The sequence below is a fragment of the Camelus ferus genome, chromosome 20 (assembly GCF_009834535.1).
Source record: "Camelus ferus isolate YT-003-E chromosome 20, BCGSAC_Cfer_1.0, whole genome shotgun sequence".
NCBI classification, from domain to species: Eukaryota; Metazoa; Chordata; class Mammalia; order Artiodactyla; family Camelidae; genus Camelus; species Camelus ferus.
Genome location: NC_045715.1, coordinates 24588943 through 24604896, shown reverse-complemented (window position 1 = coordinate 24604896; position 15954 = coordinate 24588943). Strand labels below are relative to the sequence as shown.

General features: G+C 49.4%; 1 protein-coding gene across 8 annotated transcripts in view; it reads left to right on the top strand.

The window, feature by feature from the left end:
• The window catches only part of CPNE5 (copine 5), a 99481-nt gene that overhangs the window by 26404 nt on the left and 57123 nt on the right, over positions 1-15954 (top strand). For all 8 annotated transcript variants that reach the window (XM_032462962.1, XM_032462960.1, XM_032462961.1 and 5 more), the window contains 2 exons: positions 4574-4614; positions 5407-5453. In XM_032462962.1, the coding sequence (XP_032318853.1) occupies positions 4574-4614; positions 5407-5453 (88 nt within the window). The remainder of the gene's footprint in view (positions 1-4573; positions 4615-5406; positions 5454-15954) is intronic.

Below are 15954 nucleotides of genomic sequence, written 5' to 3'. Positions count from 1 at the left end.
GGAAATGATTCCTTAGGGAGTGTGGGGAGGAAAGAAGTATTTGGCTCTGCTTCCCTGGCCTTGATTTAGGGAACAAAAGAAGCCAAGCTCCAGGCTGCTGCATGGAATGCTGAAGGATTTTATGCTCTTTTAGGGAAAAAATACATTTTGCCTGTTGGGAAAAATTTCTCTCTGAGTTCTCCAAAGACTCAAAAGTGGAGAAAAGCACCTATGGTCTGGTCTCTCTGTGTCCTTGCAATTTGGGCCCTCCTTTGATGTGGAAGACTTGGTTTTCTACCCTTCGGCTTCTTACTGGCTGTGCGCCTGTGGGCAAGTCATTTCCATCTCTGAGCTTTGGAGTTCTCACTGGATCAGAGTAAGGGTCATATAAGAGCTTTCAAGTGCTGTACATACATGTATCTTAGCAGTGCAGGAAACTGAGGCCCTAAGACCCAATGTTCCAACATGTGGTGTTTGGACTGTTGCCATCAAAAACACAGTGTTGGGAGGGTGGGTACAGCTCAGTGGTAGAGCACATGCTTAGCATGCATGAGGTCCTGGGTTCAATACCCAGTACCTCCATTTAAAACAAACAAACAAATAAAACCAGTGTGTATGGGGGAGCTTGGGTGGTTAAGTTTTTCAAAACATGGCTTCCAGGGCCCTGACCAGATTTACAAAACCAGACTCTGGGAATGGGGCCCAAGTCTGCCTTTTTATAAGTAGGGGCAGGAGCAAGGCCCAGAAAGTGAGAGACCCATTGCTTATGAGGTGAAGCCACCATCTCTAGGCCAAGAGAGCACGTTCAGCAACCCTAAGGCTTCTGTCAGGACAAGCAGTTAGGGCGGGGCATGGATAGGGGTAAGTGTGGATGAATGAGGGATCAGAGGTGGGTATAAGGTGCAAGGACCCAGGCAAAGGAGCAGAGGATCCTCAAGGAAGGGAAGCCAAGGAGGAGCCTGAGATGGGGGTGAGGGAGGCTGTCCTCAGTCAGTGGAGAATTCAATGTACACTTTACAATGGGGCACTGGGAATGTATGTGATGGGGTGGGCTTCCTTGGATCTGTAAGTGTAGAGGTGGCTTGTGTTACCCATCCTGTATCTCCTTTATCACCAAGTGAGTCTGAGTATTCTCCAAGAGAGTGACTGTTCTGCTCAGCACCATGTTGATGACTGACCTGTCTGATGAGCCTCACTATGTCTAAGTGCTCCACAGCAGCCCTAAGGGAAGAACTATTTTTACCCCCATTTTACAGATGGGGAAACTGAGGCACAAGGAAGGTACATAACTTGTCCAGAACTGGGATGTGAACCCAGCTTGTCTGACTGCATCCCAGACGTTTAAACATTAGGCTCTACAGCTAAGAGGAAGTATAGGGTCTGGCCCTGAGCATGACCAGGTCGGGAAACCAGAGCCTCGTTCACCCATCTGGCCGTTCCTTTTGGTTTCCCTTCATCCATCCAGTTTTCCAGGGCCCTGCTCTGAGTCAGGTGCTGGGCTGGCTTGGAGCAGAGTTGGGGCCCCTGCCCCATGTGAGAGATAGAGGCAACCCTAATTTTTGCAGTCCTTGCTGTGCTGAGTATGGTAATGGGTCCTACAAGTCAGAGGATTGCACGGTATGGGCCAGAGAGAGCTCAGGGGAGGCAGGGGGAAATGGTTGTTAGTCAGTGTCTGTCCAGGGAAGGCAAAATTGAGGAGAACTAATAGGAATGGTTCTGTAAGGATAATCTCAGCAGAGGGCTCAGTGAGAGTCTCAACGTCACTGGGCAGGGAGCCACCGAAGCTAGTTAGGTTCTATTTCATAGTCCAGCTGTGTGCCTCTTGCCCAGGTTGGCCCGATCTGCTTCTCTTTGAAGGTAAGACCTCATATCTTGTCTCCTGCTCTCTCTTTCAATCACTTTCTCTCTCTTTCATGCACACACACACACACAGACATATGCACACACACACGCACACATACAGACATCTAGCTGAAATCCAGGGTTTCACTTTCTTGCTAGCCTAGACATGACTAAACCTGAGCTCCTGATCTAAACCTGAGGAGACCCAGACCTTGGAGCAGTCAATTGACTTCTCTCCAAGTCTCACATTCCTAATTTATAAAGGAATTAGAAAAGGTGACCTCTGAAGACCCTTCCAGCTTGAACATTCTAGGACTTTATATAATTATAGACTTTCGTTATAGAATTCAAAAGTCAACCTCAGCACTTGCTTTAGTACAAGAGTCCCCCTACCACACCCACTCCCCACTCCCATCCCCAACCATGCCTTATGTACCCCCACTGTAGAGTCATCTTTGGAACTTAAGCATTTTTCTCCTTTGTTTAAGTCAAGGGAGATGCTCCTGCCCTGAATCCTAGCACATGGCAGGAGGAGGAGGTCAACCCATGTATAGGTCAGGCCACCTCAGTGTGGATGAGCATATATAAAAGTGGTATCTTACCTGTAGCTCCTGTTGCCTACTTTTCAGAGCTGCTTGGGTATCATTTCATCTGATGCTCACTCAGTGGGCTGGGAGGTTTATCAGATGGTTTCCAAAGTGACAGCCACTGGGAGTAGGTCTGGTAGAAGAGTGATGGGGGCCAGCAGAGGGGTTCTGTGTTTTGGGGTCATGGAGTGATAGCTGCCTTTGGAGAAAGGCCCCTGAATGGAGAGACTGGAGCAGAGGATGGGGACTTGGGGATCCCTCTCTTGGGGACATGTCTGGGAATCTGCTTGGTGACTGGAGCTGGGATGATTTATGAACACGATGTGGGGCCTCCCCAGGCAGCAGAGGATGCTATATGCTTGCACCAGTCTGCTGCTGCATCTGTCTGTCTATCTATTGGTTGGTCTTTGGCTCTTACCTCAGAGTGAGGGCATGGGTGGTGGCGTTGACTGCGGGTCAAGTTGTCCAGACAGGCTATCACTGCTGATGGCTTTGATGATGATGACTCAGGGAAGGTCTCCTTCTAGACCTTTCTGGCTCCGCCACTGCTTGCTGTGGGGCATGACCACTCCCTGCCCCTCCCTGGGCCTCAGTCTCCGCCCCTCTCAAGGAGAAGGTAGAACAGATGATCCTGAGGGTCCCATCCAGCTCTGACACTTGGAGTTGGCTGGCAGGAAGCCACACAACCTGGTATTGATTGTTTCTCTTCTCTGGGGAAAGGGTGCAAGGGGCATAGGGGCTTAAGGGGGAGCATGGGAGTGGAGGGGGTAGTTGAGAAAACCTCTGGGAACATCTGGGAAGGAGATCAGACATGGCTGAGATGGCTGGCAAGGGCAGAGGCTGACTTTAGGGCAGTGTAGGAAGGAGTCAGTAACTCCAACAGGTGGGAGGACTCACAGGAAGCCCTTCAGCAATGAAGCCCTTGCCCGAGTCAACAAGGGTCTTTAATGAGCAGTCTCCTGGTGGGCACCTCGGGGAGGCTGTGTGAAGCACACCTCAGAGCTGTCCTTGGTGGGGGAGTGAGAAAGCTGTGTATTTATCCCCCAGTTCTCACCCATCATTGGTTGAGAGCTGCCCTGGGTAACATAAACTTCCTGGTATTTGCAGCCCTGCCTGCCAGAGAAATCCTTTGGGAGAGAAGCAGGAGGAAACCATGGGTATGTACAGGAACTAGGAGGGCTGGGGAGATAGGGTAGAGCAGCAACAGTCTTAAAGATGGCACTATTGTCTCTATTGTACAGATGAGGAAACAGGCTCAGAAAGGTTGAGTCACTTCCCAGCCAGAGACTAAGTTTTCACTGGGATGTGTTGCTTCCTGACAGCAGTAGGTCATTGTAGAGTGAGGGAGACCAGATGTGCAGGACATGCTCTTATATGATCTCCCTGTGCCTCCACTTCCACATCTGTTAGATGGGATGATGCCTACCCAGTACTGACCTTGCAGGGCGGGGTGAGAATTGAGAGCTAATATTTGCAGAACACTTAGCACAGTGCCTGGGGTTCAGTGAGTGGGAGTGGTGATTGCACAGAGGCAGGGCGGGAGGGGCTCAGCACCTGTTCAGAGACCTCTCTGCCCCAAAACGTTGTGTCCATCATCTTGCTGCCTGACCTCCAGTCTGATTGTTAGGGCCATGTGTTAGCTCTGGTCTTGACCACAGAAAGACCCTGTTCAAATGAGTCTGCATCCCCTGAGAGTTGTTATTCATTAATCCATCGGCACAGATGAGATGATTGAATAAACTGGCTGTATGTGGAGCCCTGAGAGAATGGGACATTGAATGGATAAGTTTTGATGGCTTGATTTTATTGTATTTTTTCAGAGACAGAGAAATGGTAGGAGGAGAATTTCTAGAACAGAATTTCTAGAACTTTTGGGCAGATTTGGCTTTGGCCAGAGAACAAGGGGCAGCAGGATCCAGGGCACTGGGGTGCGCAGGAGAGCATGGTGATGGTGGAGGAGGGAGGTAGGGATCACCTCACATCCTAGGGAGGAACCTCTGGGGCCTGCCCAGCTTTAATGATCCCTAATAAACTGTGCTGAAAGAGCCTCCTGCTTCCTGTTTTGCTGGAGGACAGGCCCGAGGCATCCTCCTGGTCTCAGTAACAGCCTGAATCCTCTGAGATCCTTGGGCTGCGCTAATTCCTGCTCTCTCCCCCTCTTTCAGGAACCTTTTGGACAAAGACATGTTCTCCAAGTCTGACCCACGTAAGTCCTGCTCTGACAGTAATAATAGTAACAACAGCGTTATGACTACTGCAGCAGCCAACACTGGAGCCTGTCCTGAGTGCTCACTATGTGCTAGGCACCATTCCCACTGCATCCAGGTTGTCCGACATTTCACGGATACTGTCTGGAGAAACAGAACTGGGGCGGGGCTGGGGAAGTGTATGTATGTTTGATCCTTCCCAGGCCCCGTACTTTTGAAGTTTCAACACAACCAAGCAGGCGGGGAGGCGTCAGGGTGTCTGGGACCAGAAGGTCTTAGTCCTAGGGAAACCCATATATTTAAGAACCCCAGTTGGCTGTGGTCTGGGGGGACAAACACTGATTTTGGAACCCAAGATTCTAGCCCTAGGCAATGCCACTCAAGTGTATGACCACAGACAGGTCATTTGCCTCCTCTGAGCCTCAGTTTTCCCATCAGTGAAGTGGGGCTGATGGTAATAATAGGCCTCATGAGGCTGCCTTGGGCTCTAAAGGGACAAGGCAGGTTTCACATTCTCTCTCCTGCCACACCTCTGCCACCCAGTCCATTGTCATGCCCACCTGTCTTCCTGCCTCACACTTCACACTTACTTTGTCCTAGATGTAAATAGCCCCTGACCCTCCTCCCAAAGGGTGCCCCTCCCAGACATACCCATGTTCTAGGTCCCCTTCTCTACGCCAACCCCTCCACCTCCCCCGATCCAACACTGCTAACCCAGGACCTTCCTCTCTGGGGCCCACACCTTCCTCTTCGCTAGGGATGCTAACCCTTTTTTTCTCCTCTCCTCACAGTATGCGTCATGTATACTCAAGGGATGGAGAACAAGCAGTGGCGGGAGGTAAGTACAGCCCCTTTCCCACCCTGGAAACACTAGCCTGTCTCTGGTGTCTGTCTTGTCATCTAACTCTGGAGTCGTCCCACTTGATGTGTTTCCAAATGCAGGACCTAAGCCCCGTGAAGAATAGTAGGGTGTGCAGAGGGGAGAGTCTTGTCCCTGCTAATGCAGGAAGAGACTGAAGATAGAGGGAATTTTCTGTCCTCAGGGAGCCCCAGTCTGTTTGGGGAGACAGGGAGTCCAGGCCCAGCAAGATCATGGCCTGAGACATGTGTACAGTGTTTAGCACCGCGTCTCCACCACAGCAGCCTTCCTGTGGATTTTGACTAATGTGACTAACTAACAGCTTTAGTTAGGTGATTCTCCTGCTCAGAAACCTTTAGTGACTCCCCTCTGCTTGAATCAAGTTTCAGCTTCTTAGTCTGACTTCCAAGCTCTGCCATAATCTGGGACGACCCACGTTTCCATCCTTATCTCAATTCCATTGTTCGTACCTGAGTCCATGTGCCTTTTGCCCCTTGTGACAGGATGTATAAGGAGAGGGCAGACTTGAAGGGCTCACTCTCAAGAATCACAGGGACTTTTAGTGGGTAGGTGTGGGTCTCCTAAATACCATCAGTCTGTTCCTCACCCAGAAGCCAGAGGGATCTTATTAAAACCCAAGTCAAATTCTGTTCCTCCTCTGCTCTGAGCTCTCCAGCAGCTCCCATCTTGCAAAACACAATGGTGGCCTGGTAGCCCTACATAATCTGACTTCCTTTACCTGGCTGACCTTATCTCCTACTGCTCATCCCCTCCATCACTGCACTCCATTCATAGCTGCCTCCTCCTGCCTCAGGGCCTTTGCACTTTCTGTTCCTTTTTCCTGGAGTGCTCTTTTCCCAGATATTCACATGGCTCCTCCACGATTCCCTCAGATCTTGACTCAGACATCAGCCTATCAAGGCCTCCCCTGGCTACCCAATCTGACATTTCCACCTTTCCAACACATATGCCCTTTCTGCTGAATTTTGCCTCCTTATCACTTTTCAGCATAAACTCTGGTTTACTTATTTATCTTGTTTCCCATGTGTCAGCTCCATATTCATCTATTTCATTAACTCTTATATCTAGAGCACCTGGAATGTGTCCAGCACACAGTAGGTGTTCATAAATGGCTGTTGAAAGAATTAATGGATTAGGAAAAGGAGCCAGGCCACAGAAGCTGGCAAGGATGTGGCAGCTTTTATCTTGTTCTTGTCTCTGCTTCCTCCCTCCCTCAGACCTTCCATGCCAGCTGGTTTTCAGGTGCAGAGAATAAAAGGGGGGAACTAGGTCAAGGGGGAGGGTCCTTGTGGCCCCTGGCACCTGTCTGAACAGCAGAAGGAGCAGGCCTCCTTACTCTCAGAGAAGAGGATCTGACCAAGCAAGGATGAGGTTAAAGATGGGAAGTGAAGAATGTTTTCTTCCATGGTTGAAGTGGTGGGGCTGAATTTACTGGACTCAGAGCCAAAGCTGGTTTCCCGTGGCCTTTGTAGCTGTGCAAATTGAGCTCACTTCTTCTGGTGACCAGAAGAGGCCCAAGAATGGGATAAGTAGGGGTTTGACCTTGTCCACCTGGAGCTAGGAGAGAGGCCCCAGGGCCCCTGGATAGAGACTCAGCTTGGGGTCTCCATTGAGAGAGGGAAGCTGCAATGGCTAACTGGGGCAGAGGCAGCTCCAAAGAGCAGAGGGACACAGGTCTAGACCCCAAGGCTTGTAGAAAGGGAAGGAGGGGGAATGGTGCATGAGGTGACCAAAGCCAGGAGTCCCCGGGGGGCAGGGGTCCCAGGTGACATGATGAGAACGAGAATGGCCAGAATAGCTTCAGTAATTGAGACTTTAGTAACCAACCTCCTCTTCCTCATTGGACTGGCCAGAGTATCACCTGCCCTGCTCCCTGCTCCTCCCTCCCCCAGGTTTGGCAGAAGCAAGTTGCTGCAGGGGATGAATTTCATCCATAAAAGGTATAGGAAATATTTCCACAGGGGCTGGGCTAAAGTTGACCTTTTTGCCCTCTCTAAGGCTGTAAGCCAATTGAAGCGTAAACCAGATTGCTGGGGAAATGGTTAGCCTAAGTGAGCTAATTACTTCTGAGGCCTTTTGGCCGAGCTTCACAGAGAGCAAGAACGTGCTAATGTCTTCATGATTCATTCAGGAAAATCTAAAGGGTCTCTTCAGGAAGGCGCTGCTCTGCAAACCCTTAATTACATTCTGTAATGAGACATGTCTGCATTTGGGTCAGGGTCCCTAGTTGTTGCATCTGTTGTCACACACACTGTGGGGTGGAGCACAGGAAAGGTGAGAGGCCTTGGAGGCAAATACTCTTGAGCTTTCACTCCTGGCTCCAGCCCTTTCTGGAGCCAGTTTCCTCACCTCTGTGTTTCCACACATGTAATACAGGGGTAACACCTACCTTGTAGGTCTGTGGTGAGGGCAGAGCAAGATGATGGATGTAATGTGCCTGCTGCAGAGTCATTATTTGGTAAATATCATTGTACAGTGTCTTCCAGGGTGTTCGAGTCTTACGGGTCACTCCTCCGTTTCAGTCAATATTTGCAACAGTAAAAGCATTTATGAGGTGCCAGGGCAGGGGGGTGGGGAAGGGAGCTTTGCCAAAAGAAAAGAGTTTCACCAAAAATACAAGATGGAACTAGGGAGTTTGCAGCCTGAAAGGGGAGATTCTCTTGCATGAATAATGCTAACAGAGGATGTGGTGAGAGGTGTTGATGAGGGTAGAATGGGAGTTCAGAGGAGAGAAAGTTACAACCAGGATGTCATTTTGGCTGAAGCACTTGGTAGCTCATTGGATTTTTAAATGGAATTTGAACCTAAACACAAGCCATTTGGCTAAGGGGCACATGATGGGGAGCAAAGGAGAATGTGGGTTGGAAGAAACTTCAGGGATCAGCTGGTTCAACCTCCCTGTTGTATAGGGAGGGGCAGGACTGGCTTCAGGTATTGGAATCAGGGCACTAGACCCCAGTGCCATGGGAGCATACACCTGGAGGAGCTGATTCGAGTTGGGTTTCAGTAAAGCTGGGGGACGTGGCACAGGGCCTAGCAGCAAAGATGGTGGTGAAAGCAAAGGCATGGAGGTGGGCAGGAATGAGCAAGCCAGTCCAGGTCCTAGGTAGTTGAGGGACATAATATAGGGTTATTTATAAAGGAGTAGGCAGGGTGCAGGGTAAGCCAATGATGGGTGGTGGATCACGGGGACCGGTGACGGTGAGACTACAGGCCTGAGGAGGTAAGGGGAGGGCATGGTTTCTGGAACCCCACAGGGGCTTCCCTGCAGGAGCAGGGGCCCTTAGTGAAGGGACGTGGTCAGCCCAGGCAACTTCACTCTCTTCTCATTCTCTGCTCTCCGCCTTCACATCCCATTGGTGGAAGCCTACTGGAGGAACCGGGGCAAAGGACTGTTGATCCAGTCCACACTGTTGGCCTCCCGGGCAGAGTAAGGTGAGGAAGGGCCAGGAGTGGATCCAGAGAGTCAAACAGTGACCATTCAGAACAGACAGCGAGCAGATGAGCGAGGCTGGGGTTCAGTGGGTGAGGCTAGGAAGGTACAGGAAGAGGCAACTCAACGGAGCCCACAACTGTCAGGCTGAGGACTGCTGGGGTCATAGACTCAGCATCTCAGACAGGAGACTGACCCTGTTTACAAGGGGCCATCAGCACCATGCCCAGTCTTCAGGGGTGATGGTGGCAAAGCACTGTCTCATGGACTACCCCTGGGACACAGGTTTCAAGCTATTTCTGCAGAAGGGAAGATGCCCTCAAACACATCAAGGCCCTACTTCTTTGCCTGATTTTTTTGTGTGACTCGTAGAGGAAAGTATCAGGAATGGAGAGTTTAAAGATTAATCCAGGTCCATTTCTATGAAACTGCCCCTGGGATGGAAGACTGCTTTTCCTAGGGAACATGAACATTCTCATGGCTCCACCTGCTAGTGCATTGCAAAACATCTCTCTGTTAGTGGAATCTTGGCTGAGAGATAGTCATCCCATGACCAGAGGGAGTCAGGCACAGGCACAGCAGTTTCTCCAGGCAGGGTCCTGACCCCTGGTTTGCACAAGGCCACTGAAGGATGAAAGCTGCTTTCTCAGCCCCTGGCTGCTGGGTTTCAGCTGATTTTAACTGTATGGGCCATTTTAATGCCTTCTGAGAAAGCTCCATCTTCCCAGCACCTAAATCTGTCACAGCATTTTATGAAAATTGACTCAAGAAAATGTAATTTTAGCCCAGGAAATTGAGCACTATTTGCATTAAGTCTTGCCAGGGCATCCTGCATGTCCTGGAAAAGGCAGGGTGGCTAAGAAGGAAGGGTCCCAGGAATGCTGTCACTGAGAAAAGGGAGCCTTGCTTGGTTCCCATTTGAAAAGTATAGCAGGGTGAACTCTCCCCCTCCCTTGCCAAGCGGCTATCCTGGCCAAGGGCCCCTTGGAATGGAGGAGATGGGTATCATGGAATCTTCGGTGTCCTGCTGATTGACCCACATTACCACACGTCCCTGCCTGAGCACTCAGTCTATTTTTGAGCAACCTCAGCCTGTTGAACATTTTACCACCAGCTGGGAATGACAGTTCATCTCTAAATATCTGCAGTGATCTTCCTTGGAGCACCTTGATATGAGCCTCCATATAACTTTGACTTAATGAGCATGTGTTGGGCACCTACTGTGTGCTAGGGGATGAATGCTGGGAACACAAAGAGGGACCAGACACTGTCTAGAGCCAGAGCTCACTTTCAATTCAGGGAGGTAACAATAATAACAATAACAGCAATAGGAATGCTAACAGCAAACACTTATGCAATAGGGTTGTACCAGACGCTGTTCTAAGCATTTACATGTAGCAACTCATTTGATCCTCACTATGCTTTGAAGGAGGGAACAGCAGCATTGTTATTGTTATTATTACTATTATTGGCCCCATTTAACAAAGGAGGAAATTGAAGCACAGAGAGGTAATGTGAAAATAGTTTCTAAAATATGATGTCAGAAGTATAATATAATTATATATAAAGGGCAAAATTCCGCTTGTTCCTAATTCTGCCCTCCTTAGGTATGCAAAGTAAGTTGACTTTTTCTTCCACACACTCTTTCTATCAGTGAGGACAGCTCATGGTGCCCTGTTAGTCCCCTCTGGGGCAAACCTAGATGTGATCATTTCTATCAGGAGTCCCTCCCTCTTAATATCACTGTCTCTTGTCCCTTCCAATCTGGCACACTCCCTAGAACAAATGTCTGTTTGTCGATGTTCTTCCCAAAGTGTGTGTCCTGTGCCGTCCCCTTCTGTCCAGAGCATCCTGGGCTGGCTCCCTCCTCACCCAGGCTTGAACTATATGATCGCATTCCTCCCTTGGTCTTTGCATTCTGTGTGTCTTTTTCTGAGGTTTATACATCTGTCGATGTTACCTAGAATTCCACTGGCCTTTTTGGCATGTGTCTTCTACTTGCTTCGTATTGAGTTCAGGGACTCCTGTGTCTTTCTCAAATGATCTGCTATCCAAAAAGTATTCCTCCAGCTCAGATTTGGCAATTGAGTTTTTGAATCTAGATGTGAGATTTTACATTTATCTGTTATATGTCATTTGGTAGATTCAATCTATTGTTATGGTCTGTGACGATCGTGTTGTGTGATGGGTGCGCACTTAGCATCTTGGTTTTGCCTCCTAGTCTTGGGTCAGCTGCAGTTGTTGTCCATACGAGTGAAAAGGGATAGAATAGGATGGAGTGCTGTGATCCTCCACTAGAGACCTTTTCCTATGTTGACCTCAGTTCTCTAGTTGACCTTTGGGGAATGCTGTTTAGCTGCCTAGGATCTACATAACTTTGTTATAACCCATCTCGTATTTCTGGATCTGGTCCCTAAGGAAGTCATGAATAATACTCAACTGCCTGAACTTAATGTCCATAACCCTGGATTTCCATCCCAGCTCTGAGATTTACTATGTGGCCTGAGTGAGGTATTTTATCTTCTCTCCAAGTCTCAGCTTACTCATCTGTAAAACGGGGTTATGAGACCTTCTTGGAAGGATAACACTTGTGAAATGCCTGGAAATAAAAACTGTAATGTGCCATTTCCCAGTTTGGGCACCCAGGTGGCTCCTTCACTGTGGGAACGGCCACACCTGGAGACCCCAGGAACTAAACCGACCCTGCCCACACCAGGAGCCCAGGAGAGACAGCCAACATTCTTGAATACTCCAGCTTCCTGTGAAACCCAAGTGCTTTCCTCAGCCTGGGGCTGCAGGACCTGATTGGTTCCAAGGAGTGAGGGCTTCTTGGGGGAAAGGGACTTGAAGAGAATCATCTCAACCCTGTGTGTGAGGGGTCCCTCATCAGGAAGGGCTCTTTCAGGAAAGGCTGGACACAAGGATGCCATCATTGTGTGGTGCCCAAGCAGAGCACTGCAGCATGGCAAACGGCCACCAGGATGGTGGCTACAGATGATGCAGGGGCCCCACTCCCGGCCTCTGGTGCCTTTGTCCCCTGCTGGTGTTTGTCCGGGCCATCTCCTCTCTGTCTGCTCATGAAGCCATGCCTTTCTTGTGGTAGCTTCTGCCCCCTTCCAGACCCCAGTCATCTTTCCTGGTTCTGGCCCAGAAGATCACCCCTACACTCACCCCCAGAGTATCCTTTTTAGCTCCTCCTGAAAAGAAAAGGGCTTTTTCTGGGTTCCAGTGGCTTTCAAAATCACAGCTCAAGAATTTACCCATTTCTCAAGGCCCTGAGACAAAACATCAACTTATTTGCCTGGTGTTAGAGCCTCTCCCAAACAGGGTACCCTAGAAATGGCCATAAGAAATGAACTACTATGGATTCAGCCCCTGCTGTGTGCTCTGCTGGCTCATCCCTAGTGCTGCAGCCACTGCGAGGGGATATTATCAGCCCAGATCTAGATAGGAGCTGAGGTGGGGAGAGTTGAAGCGGTTTGTACACAACCATGCAGTGGAGCTGGGATTCAAACCTGTTATGAAGCCACCTAACCCCAGTAGGCTGTCCACAGTTGTCGGGCCTTTGGGGGCAGATTCCTGCATCCTCCCACAATCAGGGGTGGGTGCAAGCACATCTCTTCCACTCAACCTCGAGACCAGGGCCTGTACAACCTTGAAAGCAGCACTCAGGCTGATTTCTACCACATGCACCCATGTGTTAGGTTGAACCATATGGATTAGCAATTTGAAAATGTTGGCAATTTCATATGGCCTGAAAGTTAAAGTTAGACTCTAACCTAATATTAGCAAGTGGCCCCCAGTCACATACCTGTCCTTACAAACTCATTGAGGTCCCAGAACCTGCCTCTTGCCTGAAAGCCTTCTGGAGGCAGGCCAAGGGATGATGTTCTGGAACTGGGGAGAATTCAGCCACACCATCCTCCACTTGTGGGAGAACCTGGGGGTATCAGAAGCCCAGGTCCGCTCCCAAGGCGTGAGGTCACTGGTCTCTACAGATTCTCCTGCCCTGCTTGTGCAAGAGTCTGAGTGCTTGTAGAGCACTTCTAACCATCCAGGTGTCTCTCTGCACCTTCCTGTTGTCTGTGAAAAATCATTGCTAACATTCTTCTGTTAATAAAGCTCTCCAGTGCCCAGGAAATAATGTATTTGAGGTGAGTCCTCCTAATTAGGGTCTTTCGAATGTAATTCCCACTCCTAGGATGGATGACACTCATTAAAAAATAATTTAAAATAATGTATTTATAGACAAAAGAACAAAACCCAAGCTGTTTGACTCCAATTTTCCCACCCTACCTCAGGGCTTGTTACCTGCCTTCTTAGGGAAGAAGTTCTTCTTAGCTCTGTCCCTCTCTCTGCATCCAAACACTCAGAGCCCCCATCTGGTGTGCCCACCCTCCCTCTGTTGCTTCAGAGAAAATCCACTGTACCCATGCCTTTATCCAACTCTGATCCACCTTCAGCTCTTTCTGAGTCCTCCAGACACCCGTATCCCAGCAGCCAAGATTGCTCCCCGATAACTCTGTCTGAGCTACTCGTAAAGAATCAACCAAGATATACAGAAAATCTGCTGTGTAACAGTAGGCATCCTTTACCACGTGCCTGCTGTGTGCCCAGCATTTCATACTCACCGTCCCTAATCCTTATAACAACTTTGCAGGCAGGTACAGATTATCCCCAGACCTCAGAAAGGTGATGGAACTTACCCCAGGTGACACAGCTAGGAAACCAGGGATCTCTCCCTATTGAACCACAGAGGAGGGGTGGGATCATGGGCAGGTTTAGGAGTTAGACAGACCTGAATTTGTGTCAGGACTCTGGTACTTAGAGCTGTATAGCCTTGTACTAGACACTTATCCTCTCTGAACCTAAGATTCCTCAAGTGTAAAATAGGCAACTAGCAATACTTACCTGCTGACTTGTCTAAGGATTCAAGATACCATAGGATAAGTGGGAGGAGCCAGGTAGGCATTTGCTAAAATGTAGCTCTTGTTAATAGATCATAGATGGACTCTAGGCAATGTACCAGGCAGTTTGTATACTTTCCCTCAAGCAGCCTATTCTATAGATAGCAGTGTGGAGGCCAAGAGAAGGAAGTAACTTGAGAAAGACACTGTGATATCCTGTAGGGTGCAAGCTTTAGCACGGAGGTCTCTTCCCTCAGAGACCTTACAGGGAGCTGGGGAGACCAGACACATGCATAAAAGGATTTAAAAGCCTCATTTGCTTCATCTTCTTGTTGGAATAGATCCTCTCTGAGGTCCCAAGTTCCAGACTATAGCTAGTCTGAGAGCCTCTCAAGTAGTTTAGACACTAATTCTCAGCACTTTACAGCAGGGAAAAATCCAGGAGGGCTGGGGAGGCTTCCAGGGGAAGGTGGCACCATACTGGGAACTGAAGGATGCTGGGAGGAAGGAAAGGCATTCTAGGAATGGGGCCTGACATGAGAAAAGCCTGGGGGTGGGACTGGCCTGCATGCCCATGAGTGTTTGTGACTCACTCTGACTGCGACCCAGGGTTTGCTGGAGAGAGAGGAGAGATCAGCTCAGGAGGGGAGGTGCCGCCTCATTCGGAGCCCTGTTGGGAGTACATGGTCTTAGATTGAATCATGGTTTCCAGAGTCAGCAGTCAGGGAGCAGGCGTTTATGGAGCACCTACTGTATACCATACACTGATCAGGCACATAGTGGAGAACAAGACAGCAGAGTCCCTGCTCTGGAGAGGCTTAGTGTAATCAGCAAAGAAATTGGATAATTTCACATACTGATCAATAAGTGCTGTGAAAAAGAACAGTGCAATGAGATAGCAAGTGACCGGGGAGAAGGGAGCTGCTTTAGTTAGGGAAGGCATTGAGGGAGGCCCAGCTGAGGGGCTGATGACACTGGAGTTGAACTCTGAGTAGTGCCATGGGTAAGTCTCAGGGTGGGTGGGTTCCAGGCAGAGGAACAGCAGATGCAGAGGCCCTGAGGTAGGAACAAGCTCACTGCACTCAAAGGACAAAAAGAAGGCCAGTATAATTTGAGTGGTGTGGATAATAAAGACAGTGGGCCATATGGTTGGTCACAAAGGTTGCAGGGACAGATCCTGTTGGGCTTTATAGGTCATATAGGAGTTCAGACACTGCTTTGAGTGTGGTGGGAGGCTATTTGAGGGTTTTGAGCAGGGGACTGATGTAGGCTGGTTTATGTTTCAGAAGGACAGCTCTGGCCCTGATGTGCAGCATGGAAGGCAGGGGAAAGGTCAGAAGCAGGAAGACAACCCTTGCTTCACCCAGCAGCTGCTAGAAATGGCAGAGCTGAAATGTGATGTAGTCTTCTGAGTCTGAGTCCCTGCTCCTCTCATCTTCCCAGACCTCTGACTTTCAAAATGGGCTTTTCTAGCACCAGGGTTTGATATGTGAATTTGTGTGTGTCTCCTGCCACCCCTTCCCCCATTCAACCAAAAGTGCTTATTCTGTGTGATACATTAGACAGGAGCCTAAGATTTCATTTGAAGAAAAGAGCCTGCTTTTCTAGTAAACCCTGAGGTTCTGGGCTGGGTCCATTGGTAGCTGATAAATCTATTTACTCTTTGGTACAGTCACACTTTACAGTGCAGCTGAGCTGTTGAGAGCATGAGCTCCAAAGTCGATGCAGCTGGGTCCAAATCCAGGCCACCACCTTCCCAGCTGGGGCTCTTGGGCAAGTGCTTAGGCTCACAAGCCTGCTGTGAGGATTAAAGGAGCTAATTCATGGAACGTGACTGGCACATAGAAAATGCTCAATAATGGCTCTTCTTGTAAGAAGCCCTAAGTGAGAAACCATTGCCTTACCTGGAGGAAGGAACCACTGATGTATGATTTTAGACATCCTAATGCCATTTGACAAGGACCCCGGACCCTGTGGGGTGTGCTGGGGGATAAATACAGGCTTTCTCAGGCTTTCCCCTTCCTGAAGTGCTGCAGCTGGACCCGAGGCTCAGCCACCTAGGCAGCACCAGGGGCACGAGCCAGTGGAGAACGTTTTACCAGCAGCTTGGCAGCCAGGC